This window comes from Cariama cristata, unplaced genomic scaffold (assembly GCF_000690535.1).
Source record: "Cariama cristata isolate BGI_N322 unplaced genomic scaffold, ASM69053v1 scaffold30117, whole genome shotgun sequence".
NCBI lineage: Eukaryota > Metazoa > Chordata > Aves > Cariamiformes > Cariamidae > Cariama > Cariama cristata.
Window position 1 is genome coordinate 5,397 of NW_009625528.1, and position 23,931 is coordinate 29,327.

At 36.2% G+C, this 23,931-nt stretch overlaps 1 protein-coding gene across 1 annotated transcript in view; it reads left to right on the forward strand.

Moving 5' to 3' along the window:
• The window catches only part of NF1 (neurofibromin 1), a gene marked incomplete at its 3' end in the record, with an annotated part of 88,950 nt that overhangs the window by 3,658 nt on the left and 61,361 nt on the right, over positions 1 to 23,931 (forward strand). The window contains exons 3-18 of the mRNA XM_009703641.1: positions 3,966 to 4,109; positions 6,703 to 6,786; positions 9,074 to 9,264; positions 11,561 to 11,667; positions 11,930 to 11,997; positions 12,243 to 12,318; positions 12,834 to 12,991; positions 13,649 to 13,822; positions 14,003 to 14,125; positions 14,424 to 14,498; positions 15,672 to 15,803; positions 18,885 to 19,019; positions 19,587 to 19,700; positions 20,743 to 20,822; positions 22,238 to 22,361; positions 23,827 to 23,931. The exon at positions 23,827 to 23,931 is cut by the window's right edge and continues 48 nt beyond it. Coding sequence (XP_009701943.1) covers positions 3,966 to 4,109; positions 6,703 to 6,786; positions 9,074 to 9,264; positions 11,561 to 11,667; positions 11,930 to 11,997; positions 12,243 to 12,318; positions 12,834 to 12,991; positions 13,649 to 13,822; positions 14,003 to 14,125; positions 14,424 to 14,498; positions 15,672 to 15,803; positions 18,885 to 19,019; positions 19,587 to 19,700; positions 20,743 to 20,822; positions 22,238 to 22,361; positions 23,827 to 23,931 — 1,890 coding nt within the window. The remainder of the gene's footprint in view (positions 1 to 3,965; positions 4,110 to 6,702; positions 6,787 to 9,073; positions 9,265 to 11,560; positions 11,668 to 11,929; positions 11,998 to 12,242; positions 12,319 to 12,833; positions 12,992 to 13,648; positions 13,823 to 14,002; positions 14,126 to 14,423; positions 14,499 to 15,671; positions 15,804 to 18,884; positions 19,020 to 19,586; positions 19,701 to 20,742; positions 20,823 to 22,237; positions 22,362 to 23,826) is intronic.

Below are 23,931 nucleotides of genomic sequence, written 5' to 3' on the forward strand. Positions count from 1 at the left end.
TCCTGGCTATCACTGGAGACAGACAATTGACCAGACGACTTGTGGCTGCCAGACACCATTGTAGAATGGTTAATAACATATGCTGTGTTAGTGCTTAGGGGGGTAATATTTCAGATGCCAAACTTGTGTGTTGAAAAAGCTTTTGAAACACTGTTTTCGTATTATTTTTTGGGATGCTAGCAGCTGACCATGTGCTATGATTCTGTGTATCTGTGAGTTGGCCTAGCCACATTTTTTTTCTTAAATGATATATTTTTAGTAATATTTGTGATTAGTGATATAAGTTAGATTTTTCATGAAGATGGATGAATTTAATTTCACTTTGGCAAGCTGAGAAAGGAATTTGCATCTTTTGGGTAATAAATACTGATTTAAAAGTAACTTTTAAAGCCACTAATTCAGCTAGATTACTTTTAACAATGGTGTCTTCTTGAGGGTATGTGGTTCAGATGTCTGTTTCTAAGGTTTATCTGTAAAGGTATGCCTTTTGGAAGTGTAAAGAAAATAATTAATATGATCTTTTTTGCTTTTTCTCCTACTAATAGTGCTTTGTTATCTTTGCGTTTAGTAAACCTTGCGAGAATGGTTCAGTTTCAGTGTTGTCAGTAGCAGATTTGGGAGAAGCTGTAGATAGGTCAGCAGGGCTTCTTGAATTGAAGTCAGAAATGCATTTCTAGAAACAAAGTTTGACTTAAACTGTCTATGTGGTCAAAAGATGTGTTTTAACAACTAGGGAGCTTGTGTGGCTGGTGTAAGCTGGTAGAGACTTTGGTGCTTCATCTTACAGATTTGCTTTTGTAGTTGTTTCAGCGATGCCTGATACAAAAGATGGCTTGTATCTTGAATCCAGGATGCACTGGGTCTTGTACTGTAGTATTGGAACTGTCAGGCTGATCTTCTTAATGGCCTTCCCTTGTCTTTTGCAGCAATGTGCTTTTAAAATTGATCTTAAAAGATTTAAGATTTGATAGTTGGAAAGATTCCGGATTTCATCTACCTATTTTGTATTTGTCCGCTGCATAAAATAAAGCAAATTATAGACTAAAATGCCATTGTTCCCTGTCCCCTGTAGCTTATTTGACACCTTAAGGAGACATGGCCAAACTGGGTTAGAGGGAGGATATACGGCAGCATGCCTCAGTGCGGGTTGTACGTGCACCGATGTAGTTATGAGGTTGTTGACCATTGCTTCTTATTTCAGCGGTGAAAATAGCTGGTTTAGAGTAGTGGACTATCCCTTTGCTAAACTGGGATGAGTTCAAAATGGTGCATGTGTTCATAGTTTGAAGCTCCAGTTATATTTAAGCTTTGTGCTTTAAAATTTCTGTTTCTAAAGCAAATAAAAGCTATGCAGGAAACGGCTTGTGTCAGTATTTCTTTTTTCTAAAGTAAAATCAAAGGCAAGGAAAGTAAAATTTCAACCGTTTTTCTCTTTTTTTTCTTCTTTTTCTCTTGTAATGTTTAGATGTATATAGAAGTTAAATAGTTTCTTTTTGGTCACGCAACGCTGGCACTGCATTCTGTTAGGGGATAGATAATGCTCCAGCATGTCAGAGTGCACAAAGGGAATAGCTGAGAAATAATAATAATAAAAAAAAAACCCCAAACCAAAAAACCCTGACAAAATGACACTGCTAATATTTCCTTTTTATATAGTTTCCTATTTTAAATGGTAGTATAAGAAGCAATTTTACTTCTAGGTGACCTTGTTGTAGTGGCTATTGTGGCAGAAAGCTCCAAAAGTGTGTAATACTGTGTTTCTATAGCATGGAAGCATACAGAACTGGATCTATGACACAATTTCTTTGAGAGGCACTTCTGAAGTGTTTTATCACTCAGTGGTATTGAGCTTTTCTGCTGTTGTCAGCACGGAGACTTGAAAATTCAAATAAAACTACTAGTAATGGTGAAATTCTTAATTAAATGTATCTATCTTCCACTAATGACTTCCGAAAATGTATTGTAAAAACAACATCCAACAGCGAAAACAAAGCTTGAGTCATAAATGCTGTTTGTTCTGCTTTTTCCAGTTTTAAAATGAGCACATCGAAATGCATCGCACTGTTTTAAAGCATTACAGTCTGAACGCTTGCAAGAGAATTACAAAATGAAGGGGAAATTACCTTGGTTACCCAATGGAACTTGTTGCTTTAGGAGGTCGTGCAGGCAAAAAGCATCAGACCTTCTTATGGAGGGGTGTTCCCTTGGTGCCAGAGGTCCCTAAGCCACTCTCTGGGTTGAAAGCAAGCGTTCCTTATGGGCCCTTCTGTTGCTGTGCGGTCTTTGGTGTGATCCAACGTGGCAGTTCTGTCCTTTTTTTTTTAATTAAGAGTCAACTATTCTCTTAGGAAAGAGACAGCCTATTTCCATTGTGATCTGAGTCTGTGGTACCAAAGAACTGATACTTAAAACCCAAACCACAGTCTACATGGAGAGGAAACTGCACTTGGGCATAAAAACGAGGTAGTATATTACAGAGTCCACTTCCCTACAAATGGAAGATTTCACTGTTAAGTAGACTGCATTTAATGATGCAGTCAAAACTGTTGGGAAAAAAAATGTTCCAAGATTGGGATTCTTTCGTAGAATTCATCTAGCATTTTAAATGTAGGCCTTTAAACTTTTATCAACAAAGATGGTCATGTTAAATGGTTGGCAGAGATATTCATGACAGCTGACAGCAGTTTAACTGGATGATGGTATGGAAAGTACCCTCACCAAGTCTGTAGAAGCCCCCAACCTGGGAGGTTGCTCTTGAAGCATTTTGTAGCTGTAAAGCTGATTGTAATTCTTTGGAATCCTTCTTTTAACCTCCCCCCCTCCCCCCCCCCCGATGCCCTCTCTGATGCAAAAATATTACACCGTGGTATTTCCTTTGAGCTATCAGTGTCTTTCAGAATAAACCTTTTTTGAGAACTGTAGTCAAAATTGTTTAAAACTTAACAGTAGCAATTAAAGTTTCTATAGACAGTGAATTCCAGGGTCACGCTTTAAAATACAAATGGCACATGTGAATTTTAAAAAGAGGTGATAATACTGATTCCTTTTTTGTTCCTACATTTCTTTGCTTTTTAAAAATATAAATGCTCAGTAAAATGAGTTTTTCTGAAGAATCGCTTCTCACATTTTCGTGTGGCGTTTCGTAACGGGCCAGCTCCAGTGAGGAGCGTGCAGGGGAAGTCAGTGCGTGCTTGGGAAGTGACTCGTTTGTGACCCTTGAAGAATTCGGGTACAGCATGAAACAAAGTGCCTAGTGTTCACACGGGAGGGGAAACATCTCAGTTTTGTGCAGTCACTCTGAATCGCATCTTTCCTAGAAAAGATGTGTTCCAAGTCTAGTTTTTGCCACTGGCTGTTGGGCAGGGGTAGGTAATGTGGGGCTCACGAGTTGTGCTTGGCTGGCGAGCGCTTGAAATGCGTTTGAGGCTGCGACTGCGTGGCCTGGCTGGCGTGGGGGCTGGTTGTGTGGAGACCCCGGAGGGACCCGAGGCCTTAGGGGTTGTACCCCTTGTACCACTCTTGTCCACCTTCCAACTCACCTGCTTGATGAGCTGCTGTGATTTTACATCCTCTCAGGTTTCAAGATGCAGGGTTTTTTTTCTTGCAAGTGTTAGCCTTGTGGAGATTTTTGGTATTTAACAAGCCAATTTTTGAAGTGAAGAAACTTTTCTTTTCAGATTTCTATCTTAATCACATTTTTCTACTCCTTCTGAATACTTTGACATTTGGTTTGTGGAAAATTTCTCACAAAATAGAGATTTCGTTTCAATTCAGAAAAAGGAATAGGTGTGAACTTCAATATTTAGTTTTACAGATAACTAATAGAAAGATCAATATAGAGGAAATGAAATAATGTGTTTGTAGTTGTCTCTTGTAGAATGTTTTTCAAGGTTGTTTCTGGTGTCTCAAATTTTAACCCATCTTTCTCAATGTAAAAAACTTACAATACTTTTTTTTTTTTGTAGCTTCCGATAAAGGCTGGCCAACAGAATACCCACACCAAAGTCAGTACGGAGCACAACAAAGAATGTCTCATAAACATTTCCAAGTACAAGTTTTCCCTGGTCATCAGTGGTCTCACTAATATCTTAAAAAATGTTAATAACATGGTAAGTTCTCTAATTTTGGATTGTTGGGTGATTTTTCAAAATGGTTGTTATTTATTTGTATTACACAATCTGCAGAGAGTTGCTTGAAATTTAGTCAAATTGTTGCTTGCCTTTTACACTTGATTTTTTTTCTTTTTCATCCTCGTGCTAAAGTTCACTGGCAGCACTGAGCTGTGTTACATATCAGTGCGATGAGTGAGTTGCAGAAGAGAAATCTAAAGGAAGGTGGTGATTAAGGGGAATCTTCTGTTAGTCATGGGAACAGTCTGTAGCCGGGAAGGTGTGTGACTAGCTAAGGAGTGGGTACATAAAGGTACCTAATGCGGCATTGGGTCTCTGAACGATGTTTAGATATCAGTAGAATGCGCTGCTTGTTGGGAGGTGAGGGACGATGTTTGCCTTTGCCATGGAAAGATGCTTCAGTTATCTAGGGAAGCAGTGCTGGCAAGGTCTTTAGAGGAGGAATGCAGCAGGGCAAAGGAGCTGCCGAGCAGCAGCACTAGGAGGTGGTTTTTTTCCCCTCGTCTGTCCTGCCAGGAGATCTTTTGGGAAAGAAAGAAGGGAAGAGGATTTAAAACAGACTATTTGAATTTTCCAGGCTGTTTGGATGTTTTAACCTACGTGTGTGTGTGTATAAAATTATATATATATATTTTAACAACCAAATGAATTTCAGTCAGAACCTTGTAAGAGAAACCTTTGAAAACGGTCTCTTGTCTAATACTACCACTATAGACCCATACCTCCAATAGCATACTTTACTAGTCAGTAAGAAAAATGAATGAAAAATGTGTGGGAGTGATACACATCTCTTCCATTTATTGTTTGATATAGATCACAGCCTCTCATTAAACCACTGAATGCTGATACTTGAGGGCAGCTGGTGTGAAGGGATGAGATTCAAGGTGATTTTTCTATGAGTTCCCAAAGAGAAATCTTTAGAGCCAGGTGTCTTAGTAGATGGTTTCCTTCTGCATACTGGTTTTCTGTTCTGCCTGCAAAGGAACCATAAAATGATTCCTGGAATCCATCAAAATATTTGACTCATCAGAGTCACTAAAACTGTCATTTAAAGTAGATCTCAGTGGAACCAGAGAGAAGAGAAACCTAGAAAAGAAAAAAAAAAGTGGATGTCCACGGTGTCGACTCTAGAAGAATAACTATTATCATCAAGTTGAGTAAATGGAAAGTTTAGGAATCCTTTATGAGAAGAAAGATGCAGTTCGAATATTTATTTTTTTTTTTAATGGAAGGTCTGGTTTTGGATTTCTCATGAGAAAAGTTTAGTTCATTGAGTTTTAAAGCTGTGTGATTTGTGATCATGTGGAATCTCTACAAACAGGTAACAGAACTGGCTGAGTGCTAGCCGTACTTTTTTTAATGGTTTTATTAAGGTTAGCAGTGAGCTCTTTTGGATGTCACTTTGTATAGAGATGTGCATCTGCTAAAACACTACAAAGGATTGATAAAATCAGAAAATAGGTTGCCCTACTGCTAGGGATTTTAGACTGCCTAAAGCTACCTGTAATCCCTTTTGAGAGGGAGTTTATTTTAATTAAACTCCATAGACATGAAGTGTTGGTGTGTAAGATGATTGTCTGATAAATGAGAAAACCATACAGTTAAAACAAGTTTCTGTATATGGTATATAGATTTTGAGAGGAAAGACCTAGCTGAAAATGCCGATTAAAAAAGTCGACACTTGCTTTGCACTGAGGAGCAAGACCTAACACTTTTTGTTTGATGGACTGAGCTACTGTATGAATCGGCAGTATTTTGGAGGGATTTCTATAGCTGCGACAAAACAGACCAATAGACTGTCATAGTGGTCTTAGTTTAGAAAAAAATCTTGAGGGTTTACACTCTGCTGAAACTTAGATGTAGTTGAGCTAACCTCTCCTGTGGTTTAAAATACAGCTTCCTTTGGGTGACTTCTACATGTATTGCATGTGTAGGCAGTAGTACTAGTATATTTGTGGCTAAATCTTTTCTGCTTTATTTTACTGTCTTTATATTGCTGGAACTAGTCACTATTGTTGGCAGTAAAATTGAGTGCTAGCCTAAACACCCAATGGAATTCTGCCTTCATCCTGAATCTGAAGTGTGGCATCTTTTTGGAGGGTCTCGTGTTTCTTCCTATGGTCTGTGTTTTAAATTTTGCAACACTCTAATAAGCTTGTTGATACTGATTTGTTGTAACATCAGTTCTATTAAGATGTTGGCAATGAAATGCATAAATGGAAAAGAGTCAGTAGTAATTAATACCAAAATAGTTTCTGAAAAGATAGAAGCTTCATTTCTGAATAAATTACAGGCCTGATGAAGTTAGGGGGCTGCAGTGTACCTCCAGTCTTACTTTGCGGTAACTGTTTGTTCCTTATTAGATTTGGCATTTTGAACTGGACAAAGGTATTTCTTCAGCGATAAGGTTTTAATTCATATTTTAATCTAATTGTTGCGGGCTTTATTTCTGAACTCAAAACCAGACCAGTAAAGGAACCATAACTTACTGTGCTGCTTTGCGACGTTACATTAATGCACCACAAGTCAAATTTCTGTGTCTCAGATAAATCCATATGCTTTCTACTTCTAGAGAATATTTGGAGAAACTGCTGAAAAGAATTTATATCTATCTCAGCTGATTATCTTGGATACACTGGAAAAATGTTTGGCAGGGGTGAGTAGGCTTGCATAAGCAATTGCTAAGTTGGAATCAAATGAGTTAGAGTGCAGGTCAAGTGCTTGTGTGTCTGTTATTAATGGTACTAAAGTTAAAACTCATTGATTCAGAGCAAAGTAGGATTAATTCTATGTAAAAAATACTAAAACTTCCTATAAATGCAAGTAGTTGATATAATTGCTCTATTATGGATTTGAGGGTGTTTTTTGGTTGCCTAAAATTGGTGATCTTTTTTCAGCTAAGTAGATTCAAGTAAACTTTAGAATTTACCCTTGCCAATGCTCAACTAATTTGTGGAGTTATAAATATTGATTTTCTTTTAATAATTTGTTAAAAAGAATTGCAGGCAACTGGACAACTGTACTCGGAGACGTGTAAGCTGGAGTAAGGGAATACACAAATGCAAATGAAGAATTATGAATTATGAAGCTTTGCTAGGTTTTTAGAAGCTTTGAATGCTTGTTGCATATTCTACTCAGTGGGTTTTTTTAATAGTTGAATCAAAGCATTTTCATCCCACAATTTAAACAGAAAAAGCAATGGGATAGTAAATCACGTTAAAAGTAGCAGATCATTCAGTACAAGAATTTCAGTTTTATGCTCCTAGGTTTTCGGCATACAGTGTTGATTTTTCTTTAAATTTCTTGAAGCTTTCATTTGTTGAAGTAATTTTTCATGTACTTGTGCGTACAGCAGAAACTTTGCTATCACTGTTTTAAAGATTACTTTTGCAGGTGTTTCCTAGATTACATTAGTTAACCATGTCCAAACTTCCACTGGGAGTCCAGTCCTGAGGTTTCCAATCAGAGCTGTGCTGCAAGGCAGTTTGCTATTACCTTTGGGATGTGAACGGTTGTACAGCTTACTGTGCTAAACTGTATAATTGCAAGGCCAAACTTCACTGTGAGCAAAATTTGCAATGATTTATTCCTTTAACAAGAAAGGAATTTTTTTTTAAAAGCTGTATTCCTGAATGGATGTCATGAAATCATCTAAGCTCTTTGCTGTTTCCCTGCAACAGTTTTTGAAGGTTTGTTCTTTATAAGGTAATGACCTTATTATGGTTAGATTTGTCAAGTGACATATCTTATATTACAGTGCTGAAACAGTCTGAATAATTGTGGATTCTTGTAGAATCACAAAAGATCCGGGTAAATACATCTTCCAGAGTAATTTTCAGCTTTTGCACCTGAGGTAAATACCTCTTTTTGGCACTTTTTGTGTCTTTGATGCAGTGAGTCAAAAAAAATGTTTTAACTTCAGAAATAAATTCTTTTAAGGTATTTCTTGTATGTGCATTGTTTGAAGTGTTAGGGTGTTTTTCCTCATAGATTATGATATTTGAACAATCTAAAATTGTGCTGAATACTGCTTGCTTTGTCAATTCAAATGAGAGCAAGTTGAGCCAGTATATATTTAATAACCCTGAGCCAAAGTTCTATACAAAGAGCGTTGTGTTCTGTGATATCTTCAGACATATTTCTTGCTTGCTGTTCTTGCTCAATGTTTCACCAAGTTCTCATGGCAACAGGATGCAGGTCAACCAAGTGGGAGTCTCTGAAACTTCCCAATTCCCTATGGTAAATTCATTGGTAGAATTTTAGAAAGCTTTAATGCTGACCCTTCTGTTAAAACTTGCTCTTAGTAGAGCAAAGTTGCACTTTGAATACTTTTGTAAATAGTTTCCTTATGTCTCATACTGTGCAAACTGGCAAAAATTAGATTTTTCTTTTGCAGGAAAGTGAAGCCATTTTTGAGTCATATAGAGCAATCCCAGGCAAGAGCGAGGGAGAAGCACCTCTTTTTCGGTTCATTTTTTTATATAAAATATTTGCTGTCAAAATGTAGTGGTTAGAATACTACTCAAAAGAGAAGTAAGGGTGGGTCTTTGCCCTTTGAGCTTCTGTTCAAAGCTGAGATAATGCTCTACTGCTAACACTTTACACAGGGCAGCAGGGTGCGTCCATCAAAACAGAAATGTGTTTTATTTCAAAAAATTGTTTGATACTTTGCTTGATACTTGGTGACATTGATCAACTTGGTGTCTGACGTATTTTGGAGACTCAACTGAAAATGTGAGGTGGTTTGAGTGATACGGGTTGTTGTTCAAATGGAAGGAAGCCTTTTCTATGTAGACTACTTAGACTATGGTCAGTGGTAGCCTGCAAGGCACAATTAGAAGTTTAGATTCAGGTCCTGCACCTACTAGTGGCAGATGCTCCATTTTTTTGCCTCCAAACCTACAAAATGGAATTTAATGAAATACTGAATGTTTATTTTTTAGCAACCAAAGGATACCATGCGACTAGACGAGACTATGCTGGTAAAACAGCTGCTGCCAGAAATCTGCCACTTCATCCACACCTACCGTGAAGGGAACCAGCATGCAGCTGAACTACGTAATTCTGCCTCTGGGGTTCTTTTTTCTCTTAGCTGCAATAACTTCAATGCTGTGTTCAGCCGCATTTCCACCAGGTAGGTGTTTTTCAGTAGCCTGACTTAGTGTATTAGAAGATCTACTACATACTGATGTTTAGGACTTCTGTCATGAATTTTGTAGTCTTTCTAATTTCAGAAAAAGTTAACTGTTTAAATGATACTTAGCAAGATAGTTCTTAAGTGAAACTCCCTCTGCCTTTCAAAATTTTACTTGAGTTTCAGGTTACAAAACGAACCTGTTTCATATCCATTCTAGGCTACTGCCAGCATATTTTCTGTGAGCTGCATTTGTTACTTTTTTAATCTACTTTCATAAGTACAGGTCAAATGCTGTTGTAGAGTGAAAATAATGGTAACTCAACTGGGTAAGTTGAATTCGTTCTTGTGGGTGCAAGGTGTTTTGGAAAAAAAAAATAAAAATACTGAAGATAATGGGTTGTGTCCATTTACTTAGGAATTCAGAATGCAAAATTTCTGATTGTCTACAGCTCTGTTGAAGCCCCAAAGCTGTTTTCCTTCCTAATTTTTCCCGTTTGGAGGCTTCTGTGTTAAATCTGTCTTATGCCTGAAGCGGACAAAACAGCTGGACTGTTTGTTAGATATTGGAAAAGACCCATTTGTTTTCTGACTGACTTGAGTTTCACAGCACATTTACTGTAAAAATAACAGTCTTTTCTTTAAGTGAGGAGACAGGCCCAAAGTTTCCATCTATTCTTTGCTCTTTTTGCCCTGTTCCGTGTCCTTCTGATGTTTCAGCATTTACCAATCCTCTGGAATTGTGTATTAAGCTTTTTATTACTGAAATACTTTGATTTTTTTGAAAGTTGCTGGAAGTAGCTTAGCTCTTATCACACATTGTTACAGCTAACATCATCCTCAATTTATTAGAAGTGGAACTTGGGCAGCCTTATGTGGTCACATAGCAATGAGTTTGCCAATTTAATTGAAACAAAGATTTATATATTCCTTATAATGTAAAAGCAGTTCCATTCCAACCTTTTGGAAAATACTTGCATTTTAGAAATTGATCCAAAATTATTTAATAATTTGAAATTTTAAGTATTTAAAAAACTTTTACAGAGCCTTTAATAACTTTCAGGAACATAGACTTGGCAGCTAGCATGGAGGATGTGATTTTACTCAATAGCTTGGTTATGTTTTGTTGCTTATGGAAATGGAAACAATTTCTTTTGCTCCTTTTCTAGGAAGTATTTTTCAGTTGAAACTTTTTGACAGTCTTTGAATGTAGTCCACGGATCTATATTGATTCGTTTGTATGTAGCATGGTTTAGTTCTCAAGCTCCAAAGCTGCTGTTACCATCCATTTGAGCTGGAACATAGTGCTTTTTTCCTAACCTGTTTTTCACTTCAAGATGACTTGTACATTAATAGTTAAATATTTGACCAATTGTTGCTGATCTCCACAGGGGTCAGCTTGCCGACAGTTAGCATTGCTGATCTTTTGACCTGTGCTTCCTGTTTAGGCATATTTCTAGGCCTTGTACAGCAGCTGGGGGATTTTTGGCACGAAATCCACAGCAGTGGGGACCTTCCCATTCCCAGCGAGGGCTGTTAAGTTTCCCTGGCGTTGAAGAAATAAAGAACTGCTTTTGTGTGTAGTACTAGAAATCGCATTCCATGTCTAAAACACATCTGTAGCTTTGGAACCAGACGTGGCAACCTTTAGTGTGTGAGAACATATGATTTAGTTATTAGTGGCTAAGTATCTGATGAGATGTTTAGTAAATCGTCTAATACAAAAGTGTGGAAAGATGCCATTGTGTTTAAACTGGTGTGATTAAACTTCATCTTGTTTGTTTAGGCCAGAAAAACATGGACCTTCTTTAGCTTACAAAGAGTGGGTGTAGCTTACTTCAGCGATATTAAGTACCGTCACTCACCGCTTTACCCTTGAGAAGTTAGCTGGGGCAAGACTTGCTGTTAAGGAGCAGTAGTCTAAAGGTGTCATGATTCCATGAATTTAATAGTTGAAGAGATGACAGGATTACTGCTACAGTATGGTAAATCACAGAAGGATTTAGGCAAATCTTGGGCATAAACAGGCTATCACCAGATGGTACTGGTATCTTGTGAGACTGGTATTTCTAGATCCGTTTTCAGTAAGAGGATGGAATAAGACTATAATATTAAGTCTTAATCATGCAAGATCAGTCTTTCATTTCTAAACCTAGAAAAGTTTATTGGAGGAAATTGTATTATATGAGAAGATATAATATTCCCTTGCTATTCAAGTGTATAGACTCATAGGTATGTGTTCATAGCTATCTGACATCATCTGATTGAGAAGTTAGTTTACTTTGCATATTTTTAGATTACAGGAACTGACTGTTTGTTCAGAAGATAATGCTGATGTTCATGATATTGAACTTTTACAGTACATCAGTGTGGATTGTTCAAAACTAAAACGACTTTTGCAAGGTATGATTTGAGCCTGTGTTTTGAAGTATTTTTATATGATTATGGCTAGTTAGAGATTACACAATGATGTTGATATGTATATGCTTTTGTTGCTGTGTTTTACTCCAAATAGTAATTTACTTACCAAATTTTTTTAAAATAGTAAAGTAGCATAAAGAGATTGGTTTAAAAATTGCTTTGCACTTCAAATGTCTTTTATAATCTGTGTTGCTTTTTAGAACCAAGTTTCTGTTCTAAATGCAGAAATATTTTACCTTTACAGAGACTGTATTCAAGTTTAAAGCCCTTAAGAAACTAGCTCAGTTAGCTGTTATCAACAGTCTTGAAAAGGTAAGTATTTTAATATTTATCTTCTGTTTCATTGCTTATTTGCAGACTTTCTCTAATTTAGGAATAGTTGCAATTCAGTAATTTACTATAAAATATAAGTTGGTGCGTTCCTTTGATGCATATACATTTTGCAAGAAATGTCGAGTCATTAGAAGTAAGAGTAAAATCTCTCTGCATTTAAATACATAATTCAGAAAAAATATTTTTAAGGTCTGGAATATAAAGATGTTTTGCATTATCTGCAGGCATTTTGGAATTGGGTGGAAAACTATCCTGATGAATTCACAAAGCTGTATCAAACACCACAGACCGATATGGCCGGTAAGGCATAACAAATGACATAGTGTTTAAAAGTTGGTTTCTCAGACATCCCCACATTCACTTTCATTTTGCGCTCTCTTTGCTTCTTATGCCGCCTGCAAATAAGAAACAAATTTCTGTCAACCTTTGTCGGGGCAGGCAAGGATATATTGCTATCCCTTTTCTCTACTGACTCGCCTTTTGAAGAGATTAATTTTGTGGTTCACAACAAAAGAAATAAAACCCAAAAGATGGAAACTCTTTATATATGTATTTTTCCTTTTGATACAGGAAAAAAACTTAGAGAACATCACCTGTATTTGTCTATAGTCAAAAAGAGAGGAAAATTTATATTTTCAGGTAAAGCATGTCTTTAACTGGGTTGAGACCATTTTATCCCCGGTAGCATGCCAGTAATGTGCAAAACAGAACTTGTTTTTCTGTGTAGGTGGAGCTGTCCCTCTCCTCTTTTATACCTATTCTTTACCTTTTCGTAATTAAAGTTGATATTGAACTTGGGGTTATATTTTATGCAGATTGTGCAGAGAAATTGTTCGACTTAGTGGACGGCTTTGCTGAAAGCACAAAACGTAAAGCAGCAGTTTGGCCACTGCAAATCATACTCCTGGTCCTGTGTCCAGAGATAATCCAAGATATAGCAAAGGATGTGGTAGAGGAAACTAAAATGAACAAGGTAAGAGAAGTATCTGAATTCTGATTCTGATTTATAGAGGATGCTTGTCTTTGCTGCTTCTGTATTTCAGGTCTATTTTGTTTTGTCTTTCCTGCCTAAAAAGCATGTTACATTTCCATATATAATTTTATGCATCCTTTTTAAGTTCTTACCTAACATACGTTCTTTCACTGTCAATAATTCATACAGATCGTATGTCCCAAACAATGTTATTTCAGAACTCCTACATCTCCTTGGAGATTTGAATCCCAATTTTGTGATATCCCCTGCCTTCATCAGTAGCAAACTTCGCATTGCTTCTAGCTGTCCTGTGTTGTACTGTTCCAGCTTTCTGCACTGTGTGTACTGTGTGTTCCAGAAGTGCAGTACCTGTAGCAGATGTTGAGTTTGATGTGACTGCAAACATTATGGTTAAGAGTAAACAACCATCTATCTTCATGCAATTTTGATTGCCCTAGATTGTTCAAAATGAATGTCTTTAATAAAAATAGCATTTCTCCAGAATGCCGCATCAAATTGGTTTTTTGCAATCCCAATAACCATGATTTCTGGTGAGAAAATGTAGTGTTGTTAGTTTTTAATATTTAAGGATCTGAAAACCCTGACCACAGATTACCAAGGCTCTGGTTATAACTATTGCTGACTTGAATTCTGCAGAAACTGTTCCTGGACAATCTCAGGAAAGCACTTGCAGGCCACAGTGGAAGCAGACAGCTGACTGAAAGTGCTGCTATTGCTTGTGTTAAACTGTGCAAAGCATCTACCTACATCAATTGGGAAGATAACTCCGTCATTTTCCTACTAGTGCAGTCCATGGTAGTAGACCTTAAGGTAAAAATCTCTGTTTCCTAATTGCAATGAAGAAGTTTGACTTTTAAAATACTGAAATAAACTCTGAATTCTCCTTAATTGAGTACTGTAGTGTTTTTCAATGGAAAGTTTTGTATTGAAAGTAGTCAAGAATAATCTTGGAATCTGATTTATATGTTTATATTTTTTTGAAATATATAGAATTTGCTGTTTAATCCAAGCAAACCTTTTTCAAGAGGCAATCAAAATGCAGATGTAGACCTTATGATTGACTGCTTAGTTTCCTGCTTCCGCATAAACCCTCATAATAACCAGCACTTTAAGGTGAGAACACTACTTGCTGGTAAGTCATTCTCCACATACTATTGATGACCTGTCAGTTATAAAAGATATACTAACAGCAACTGGAAGCTTATAAATATGTTCAGCTGTATAAATATCCCTTAGTAATAAATCCCTGCATGTTTTTATAAATCTTTTCTTAGCTGATTAGACTTTCTCTTGTTTATATTTGACAGCTTTGTCAATTCAATAAAAAGGCTCCAGTATGTTACTCAGTGTGATAAGAAAGATGGCAGAGGCAAAGATGTTCTTAATTGGCTTTTATGTATTTTTATTGTAGATCTGCTTGGCACAGAATTCCCCATCAACATTTCATTATGTACTGGTAAATTCGCTCCACCGAATAATCACAAATGTAAGTTCTGAAAGTATTTAATCAGCCCAGTAATCTGTGCCTTCTATTCAGATCAATATCTGCTTATTAAATACAATCTGAATAGTAGACCAAATCTTACTGCATATATACATGCAGCAAGAGTTGCTTCCTAATAAGGAAGGACATAGAAGTCTTTGTTCACGCTGTCTACCAGTTGGATTCCCAGTTTGAAAGCTTGTATTCCATTGTAAAATTACGGTACAAATATGTTTTAATACCCTCTGATTTGGATGACAAATGAATCTTAATGTTCTCTGGTTTTATAATAGGTGCTGCTTTATTGATACATGAAAAACACTTTCAGGACATGCATAGTTACACCACCTTCTGCTACTTCTAGTATATTGACATGGGAACTTAGGAGAAGAGCTGGCCTCAAGGTCTTGCTCAGGGATTTGATCCAGTAGGAATTTAAATAGTGTAAAATTGTGGTAAATGCTGAGTGCCAAAAATATTTTTGAAGGTTTGTGCAGTTGTCCGTCTTCAATTTTTTATTGTACTCTAAGTCACTAAAACACAACTTCAGTTTTTATACTGTTCAGAAATACTTTCCTGATCAGTATGAAAATAGAATCAGTGAGTGTTGAGCAACCAGCCTTACTTAATTTACATAACATTTTCTATTTCATTTATCTAACATCATAGTGAAAACACTATATTTAAAAAAAAAAAAAGTATTAAGCATTTTGACAAATAAGGGAGAGAATGCTGTTGTAGATGTGGTGGTGTATCTGTGGTGGAGTAATACAGCTTTTTAGATATTATCAAGCACTTAAAATACCAGTTTTCCATTTTGTTTAGTGTATCACAGTGAATTGAGTGCACATTGTTTGTTTTGAATATTACTAGCATTCAGTATCCTGAAATCTACCATGATTTCCTGCATTTATGGTTTCAGAGTTTGTGCTTGTTCAGAGAGAAGAGTAATATAGTAAGCAGCTAAGTTGGAAGTATTGCTTATGTTACAACTCATTCAAATATTATGAGTTTTATGATGAGAATGCAAAATGTAACGTATCGGTAATACTATGTAAAATATTCATGTGTAAAGGTTGGTTATATTACAGCTTTTGTAGCTTCTAGACACCTAAAATAAGTCATAATCTAACTCATGTTACCAGTTTAACAAGCATTTCTGTGTTTCCATTCTAGTCTGCGTTGGACTGGTGGCCCAAGATCGATGCTGTGTACTGCCACTCCATGGAGCTTCGCAGCATGTTCAGTGAGACACTTCATAAAGCTATTCAAGGCTGTGGGGCACATCCAGCAATTCGCATGACTCCGGTAAGACTTCTAAAGAAGCTTTTAAAACACAAACCTGTTGTTATTCCTGTGTCTCCATGCCATTCACGCTTTTTTATTCATTGACTTTAGACTGGAAACTAGAGGGGGAAGAACATTGTGATCCAAAAAGCAACAGAGAGCCATACATGCTCTGTAAAGCTTGTGGGTTTTGCTGTATTGACTAACTGTTTCTAGTCAGTGATGTATGTTTCTCAGTTTTTGTGCTGCTTTTAAACTGGCAACATAGAAGTATCTCTTCTGTAACTGTGCTCTGTGGCTAACTGTTCATTTTAAGCTTTCTTGCTGTGTGAATAGCTAGGTAGTATGTCCCTTCTTGTTTAATCTGAAGACCAAAAGCAGTCTGTATGTGAAGATAATTTCTGAAAACTGCAGTGCTTTTACCATGATTGGACTGAGTATGTCTTCTTTTCATTTGTCTTGCTTTCTGTTGAGCAAGTTGACTGTTTGGTCTTGGTGACAGCAACAAAGTAAAAAGATTTTTCAAGCATTATGAAATAAAGTCAATATTCTTGGTCTTGGAAAAAGTCTTGAGTAAATTCAAATTTGTAGTTCATCCAAATTTTTTTAGTAAGTTCACATGTCGCTGCATTGCCTTTCTTCTGAACTTTCCATTTATGACTTTCCGTATGTCAAGTGAACTTGGTTGGTTGTTTTAGAAGGCCTAAAATGATACATGAAAATATTCCTATTGAGATTTTCAAATGAAAGCAAATGATGAAAATACCTTTAGTTGAAAGCTACAGCATGTTTAACTTGCTTTTTACATGTATATATTCATCTGTTGAGAAAATAGCAGGGGTATTGTAATGGCAACTCTGACATTGATTGGTGGTGCTTTGTCTTCTGCTTCTTATTTTCCGTTCTTATTGGCTGCTGTCGCTCACATGGTCAGATGCCAACCAGTCACTGTTTTGCATGGCAGTGGGCCTCTGTTGCTGTAAGTATCACCCATTGTAACTACCGCAGAAAAGCCTTTCCTTGCTCTGACTTTTCTGTGCATAGTTACCACTGCAGTCACCTCACTTCATCTGGGATAGAGAAGGTAGCATGTTTTCCAACAGAGTGTAGGACTCGAGGAGAGCTCTTCAGCGCTGCTCTTAGCAACTGCAAGGCCATCCTTTTCACAGCCAGCTGTGCTCCTTCCTAGAAGGAAGGACTTTTTGTTGGTTTTGTTCTTTTCTTTCTGCCCCCTACTTTTCCATCATGATGCTCTTCCAGAATCTCCCCACTGTGGTGATTAGAACTATTTTCTTATTTCCAGCCTAAACTTCCTTATGTCTAACTTACCCACGTTTGTTCTTGTTCCAGTGTTGTCTGTTATCTTCAAACCGGTGTTTAACCCCTTGATGTATTTGCAGAGAGCAGTCACGTCCCTCTCTTTGTTTATTGATAGTCTTTAGTTTTAATTGTGTGAAGTAAACAAATCTCTTCACAGAAACGAATTGTGGGTTTTTTTTTTTTTTTTTGCCATGTGCCTCTTCTCAGAATTCCCTTAACTGTGGCAAACGAAGGTTTAGTACGGAATTAGTTACCTCCGCCAGTGTGGTATCACTTTCTTGATCGCATGCTTTTTATGTGGTAGATTTTATTCTGTATATTTTTACAATAACTATTTAGCAAAATAGCATGAGATTCTAATTTCTCGTAGAATTTAATTTTACGATGTCATATCTCTTCTTCAGTTACATTGAGGATGATTTCAAGCTAGTTTTTTTCTTGTTGTTCTAAACTTGTAAGTTTAGTGAAAATTAAAAAGAAGTTCATGTTATTTGAGATCTTTGCAAATAATAAACTAGACAAAATAGTTTAAAAAGGTGAGTTTCTAAAGAGTGTCGTATTCTGTCTTTTTGTTGAATATCCACAATGGCAATTTTTTTGTCCAAGTTACCATCTCGTAACTATTTTGGTAGCTGTAAGTAAAAATACTAATTTAATCCTTGTGGATAGAAGATTAAAATTAAGGAAAATATAAATTCTCTAAACTGAGAGAGAGGGAAATTTTTTGTCTTTGCACAGACTGGGGACCAATTAACACAAGTTCACATTTTTTTTAATATATGTATTTATATATGTGTGTGTATATGTATACACACACTCATATATATATGTATGGTATTTTTCACAGACTTTAGCATGCATCCAAATTATTTTTGCTGAGATGAAGAAACTGCAGTTGCTTGCCATACAACAGGGTGGTTCACTTTGAAGGGTTATGCACAGTGTAGGATTGAAGCATAGACTAAAGTTTTGAAACCCTTACAACCAGTAGCATCCATAATAGCCTGTTTCACAGCCAAGACTATATGACTGTTAAATGTATTGGTCATATTGCTACCTGGATTCTGTTGTGTGAACAGCAGTGGTAGAATATGATATAGTTCATGTTGGAGTAGAACCAGAATACCTTATGTGAACTCTCAATACATACCTTAAAATGTCCACCACTTCACCTAAGGAAGTTGACTAGTACAGTAGTTTAGTACAGTAGTTTACTGATTTTTTTTTTTTTTCCCCAGATGAAACTAGATTTTTTTTTTTTTTATTTTATTTTTTATTTAAGCGATGCACTGTGTACCTTGTCAAAACTGGAAGGTTAGTTTTTCAGAGATCTTAGAGATGAAAATGCTATCATCTGGACTGTGATTATGGCAGAAAATAATCTTTGGAAAAACGTTCCCTACCCTCTCATGTATTCAAGCTTACTGGGAAACATTTATTTTTATTTCTGTCTCAGACTAGAGAAAATCCCTGTAAATTATTTTTCCTTTTTTTCTTTTGCCACAGTTTGTCTTATGCAGAAACTTTCCTTATGTCCACATGCAGCTCACTAAAACAATTCTTAAGGAAACTTTGAAGATACAATAAAGTGATAGCATATGCATATGTAAAAAGGGATTTTTAAGTAGACAGCTATGCATCTATACTTGAGTGAATTTTATATACTTTTAAACTTTGTCATGAATTATAGATTATAAAAGCAATACACTTCGTAAGTTGTTTAATTATAACTACTATGTAGACTACCTTACTGACAATGACTGTGTTTTTTCTTTCCATCAGAGTCTTACATTTAAGGAGAAAATGACAAGCCTTAAATTTAAAGAAAAACCTACTGATTTGGAAACGAGAAGCTACAAGTTCTTGCTGTTATCCTTGGTAAAACTGATCCATGCTGATCCAAAGCTTTTGCTGTGTGTAAGTATATCATACTATTCATTCATAGTAAAGTTTACTTTTGAAGCTGCTAAATGAATAAAAATTAAAAGCATAAACCTGTCATTGAGGATACTTCCCTACTCATTCTTTTCTCTGGTTATAATGCTTCTGTGCTTTCAAAGGAAAAAGACAAAAACAAGGAGAAGCTGTAAGAAAGTTACAGAACCAGAGTAACACAATGAAAGGGAGCATAAAACTCTAACTCTGAAGGTTACAGAGAAGGGGGGAAGGAGAGGGGCGTAGAACAAGCAAAAAAAGAAAATAAGGGGTGGGGGAGAAATTAGTCATAATTTCAATGAGTAGAAAGACATATGTGGTCTTAGATCTTCCATTTTCTCAGGTCTGTTTTTTGTTTAATTTATAAATATTTCAATTTTGTCGAAGTTACGATATGCAAGGGGTATCATAGCTTAAAAGAAAATGAAGTACTCTCTTAAAGATCCAGAAATTGACCTAGTTTAATTGAAAAAAGCTGTAGCGGTCAGTGACATGGTCAGTCAATAAAAAGTTATGCAACTTAAACTTGCTTTCCTTTTTGCTATTTAGAATCCGAGGAAGCAAGGGCCTGAGACGCAAGGTAGTACCGCTGAATTAATTACAGGCCTTGTACAACTCGTTCCACAATCCAGCATGCCAGATATAGCACAAGAAGCCATGGAGGTAAGGCGTAAATGTTCTCTATGCCAAATGATTAGTACACAGGCAAATGAAGGCTTTTGTAGAAGCTGTGAAGTACTGATCAACTATGAAGTTCTGTGTTTCAGAGTTCGGTCTCTGTTGATCTTTTTCTAAATATATCCTGCACTGAAAGTTTTACAGGAGAGACCTGTAAGAAAATTCAAAAAAGAAATTCATACTGCCTCTTGTGACTACCCTGCACCTGTTCATATGGTTTGTTCATCCCTGGTGTTGATCAAATACAGTTTGACCGTTCCTCTGTTCCATCTTTGCAGAGAGAACCTTTAAGCTTGCACTTTCTCTTCTATGTTTTCTAAATGGCTGTGAGAAGAACGCCTAACACAGTGGCTGGTCCTGTATTCTGTTGTGAAGTGGAGGAGGTTATATGTGTGGGAGGGATGGACAGGATACGTTAAGGCTGCTGAAATCCTCTTCCTGCCAGCTTTGACTGAAGCAGCTAAGAAATCACCGAAGTTAGTTCTGATTTTTAGTCTTTCCATGCAAAGTTGCTGATTCTGTGACTTCGCCAGTTCAGTTGTAACACTTGTATGTTTTTCACTATGGTGGGTCTCCAGAGCACTTCATGTACAATGGAAGCAGGCTTCGGCTTCTCCTTGTGCGTAATGAAACAGAAAGATTTTTTTTTTTTTTTTTTTAAATCCATGGTGCCAGTTTTATATCTGTAGGATTGGTTGCGTTAACTTTTTGGCAGCTGGACCTTAAGTAAATATTAAAGCCAAAACCTATCTTTTAAAAACATTATGTCTATGTGTCTAGTATGGGGTTGTATGGAAATACAAGCTAAAACCTCCAGGTTTGGATTATAAATATGTAATAAAGACTAAAATGAAATACTTTTGACACAGAATAAGAGTGAACTCTTGTTCTTCTATATAAAATGCTTTTTATATCTTTTGTTGTTTTTAAAACAATGTAATTAATATGTGATTGTACCTATTTCTCTGCCTGTGCTGATGTACTTTGTAAATTTGTGCCTTTAAATTAAACTCTCTTTTGAATTTAGGCCTTGCTAGTTCTTCACCAGTTAGACAGCATTGACTTGTGGAATCCTGATGCACCTATAGAAACATTCTGGGAAATTAGGTATGGAAGTTAACTTTTGTAAATTAGAGAAATAGCTATTTTGATTTGTCTTCTCTTTTGAAATAGCTGTGAATGTTTAAGGAAAGCTATGCCACACCAACATGAATCTGCAGTCACAATTGTTATGTGTATTCGTGAAAATGTATCTTCCTTATACTGTACGAATTTTAACAAAGATACAATAACGAACATTTTGCTGGCTTTCTAATGACTCTTTTCAGCCTGATGTTAAGGTGTAGAAATGATTATTAGTTTCAGAAGTTAGAGACTTTTCCCCCTCATTCAGATGTTTTCTACTTGTTTAAATCCTGTTTCATCCTTTCGGGACTGAGGGAGGGTAATGCCAAGCAATTAGCAATTAGAAGTGTGGATTTGCTAATCTTGACTCTGAAGCCCTCACCTAAAGAAGGTAGTAGTTTGCTCTGACCTGTGATCTCCATTTGTCTTTCCTGTGTATTTAAAAAAAAAAAAATCAATTTCTTAAAGTCGTCTTGCTTTTTATAACTGCACAGCAGCTGCTGCAGTTGCTTTCTTGGACAATATTAAGGGAAGCCAGGTTCCAAAAAAGTCAAAATTACATGAAATGCTAAACCAAAAAATAGGAATCTGTAAATTCAGACTCAGAATTCTAAGAATTGCATGAGCTAAATAATAATAAAAAAACCCCAACCAAACAAAAAACAAAACAGAACAATCTGCTAATCTAATCTGAATTGGTACTGATGTTTGTTTTAGAAGAAAGGGACCAACAGTCTAGGAGGAACACTTATCAGCATCAACAAATTGGCCTGCATGATTGCTAAATATGTGGCTCAAGGGGCTTGTTACGGGATAGGTTTGGGGTTGAGCCCTACCTCGATGGGCAATAACTGAAACTCATTACTGTGATTTCTAAGAGTAGAAATGAGTTTGTGGTCTGTTCGGGCTGGGGGAAAAACCCATTAAAATTGACACTAATTTGGACCCTTTGGCAGTTTTAACAGAGAGTGTGAGGCCTGAATGGATATGAAGAAGGAACATCCCTAGATGTGTTCCTTCCAGAACAGAATTGAGACACGTTATCAGAGCAGTGTAGGTAAACTTGTACTGCCACTGTCTGTGCTGTATCTGTTCTGTGGATAAATGGAGGACTTCTCAATCGACAGCCCTGGAGTCTGGACTTCTAACAAGTACCCAAATTGCTTAACTTCCTCTAGGGAACTGAAAAGACCAGCTGGGCGGTGGGAAGGGTCAGAGGGGAGCTTGTCATTTAAAGTAAACACCTATATTATATCTATTCTGCAGTTTAAAAGATGATGCTAGTATATCTATAGGATATTCATACTAATTGGCTATTTCTATGTAAAATGTATTAATATCGTCACAAATTTTGTTACTAGATTATAAAGCTAATGCTGAATTTCATTTTGCTGCAGTTCACAAATGCTTTTTTACATCTGCAAGAAACTAACTAGTCATCAGATGCTCAGCAGTACAGAAATCCTCAAGTGGCTGCGAGAGATTCTCATCTGTAGGAATAAATTTCTTCTAAAAAACAAAGTAAGTAAATATTAACATTTATCTGTTAGGATCATTAAAATGAATTGCTCTCCATTTTGTAACTGCCTGTATTTACCAGATTGTTTTTATGTTTGGAAGAGATTTAATAGCTACACCTATGCTTTCTATTTTCTAATTTCCTCTCTGCTGAGAGACGGTGCTTCATTGTTAACTGAAGTTAGGTTTAGGAATTTTTTATTTTACTTTAGCTATGCAGCTTGTTTTACTTGCCTGGAAAATGTATGTTTTGCGGAAACCTGGTGCCTTATACCTATTTGCCTAATACAAAGGGAAATAGCCCATAAAGTGAGAAAAAGGGAAGGTTAGTTATGATAAAATATACTTCTTTGTGGATGAAATAAAAATTTATTTTTGGATCTCATGTTCATGTCAGTCCTAGACTTTCTTCTTTCTGATAATCTCAAGAGACTTTTTCCAAGCCAAACGCACATTGTAATGCTATACTTGCTAGAATTAAAACCAGACTTGCTATATTACTTTTTGGATTAAAGATCTGCCTGAAAAAATAAAGGGTTTCTGTTTTTTCTATCTGACCTGAGAGTAGCTATGCTAACATGAGAAGGATACTGTCTTATGTGTAGTATATAGCATGCTTAAAAAGTCCTCGTTCAGCAAGAGGATTTTTACCTTTAAATGGCTTTTTATCTTTTCTTCTCTTTTCAACTTTCGTAGCTCTTTTACTGATGAACACTACTTTTTGTCTATGTTGATGCTGAGTAGGCTTTTTCCTTTGGTATCTCCAGTTTAAGATATATTTGTAAAATATAATCTCATGTACTGCGACTGAAGACCTTAGGCATTCTGACTCTCTATGAATTCAGGAAGACTTTTACATTTGGTCTCTAAGTGGAAATCAACTGTCTTTTAAATAGAGAATACACTTCATATTATCATTGTCCTTCCACTTGTTTTTAACAGTCTGTTTCCTCCTAGTGCTTAGGGGATGTTCATTAATACCAGGGTCAGAAAAAGATAATACTTGTTACTAGAGCTCTGCTTCACAATCTCAGTTCCTACTTTTCTGATCAAATATAAAATGTACAATACTTCTGAGCGTGGCTTCTTTAGACTTAATTACATCTAAATTACAATTATATTTACGTTAGTATATATTCTGTGGATTAAAACCAAGAAGCCTATAGGGCTTTCAGGAGGCTCCAAGAAAGGGAGGAAAAGGCATCATTTTGTGCTTACCTTAAGGTAATGTTTTTTGAAGATGACTGTCCAGGTCATTTCTTAAGGGGAAATATCATTCTAAGATACCATTAATATGGGTAACTTTATAAAGCCCTGAGAGGACCAGTGTGAAAAGTACTGTGTAAATGTTGAAGAGCTTTTTACCTTCCTGAAATCTATCCTTTTTACCCAATTTAAAATTTAAATTTTTTTAAAAATTATTTAAAAAAAAAAGTTGATTTATTATTTTTCTTCCCTCTCTTTATAGCAATCAGATAGGAGTTCTTGCCACTTTCTCTTCATTTATGATGTCTCTGGAGGTGCAACTAGTCAAATTTCTCTTGACCATGAAGAGATGATACGCTGTGCTCCA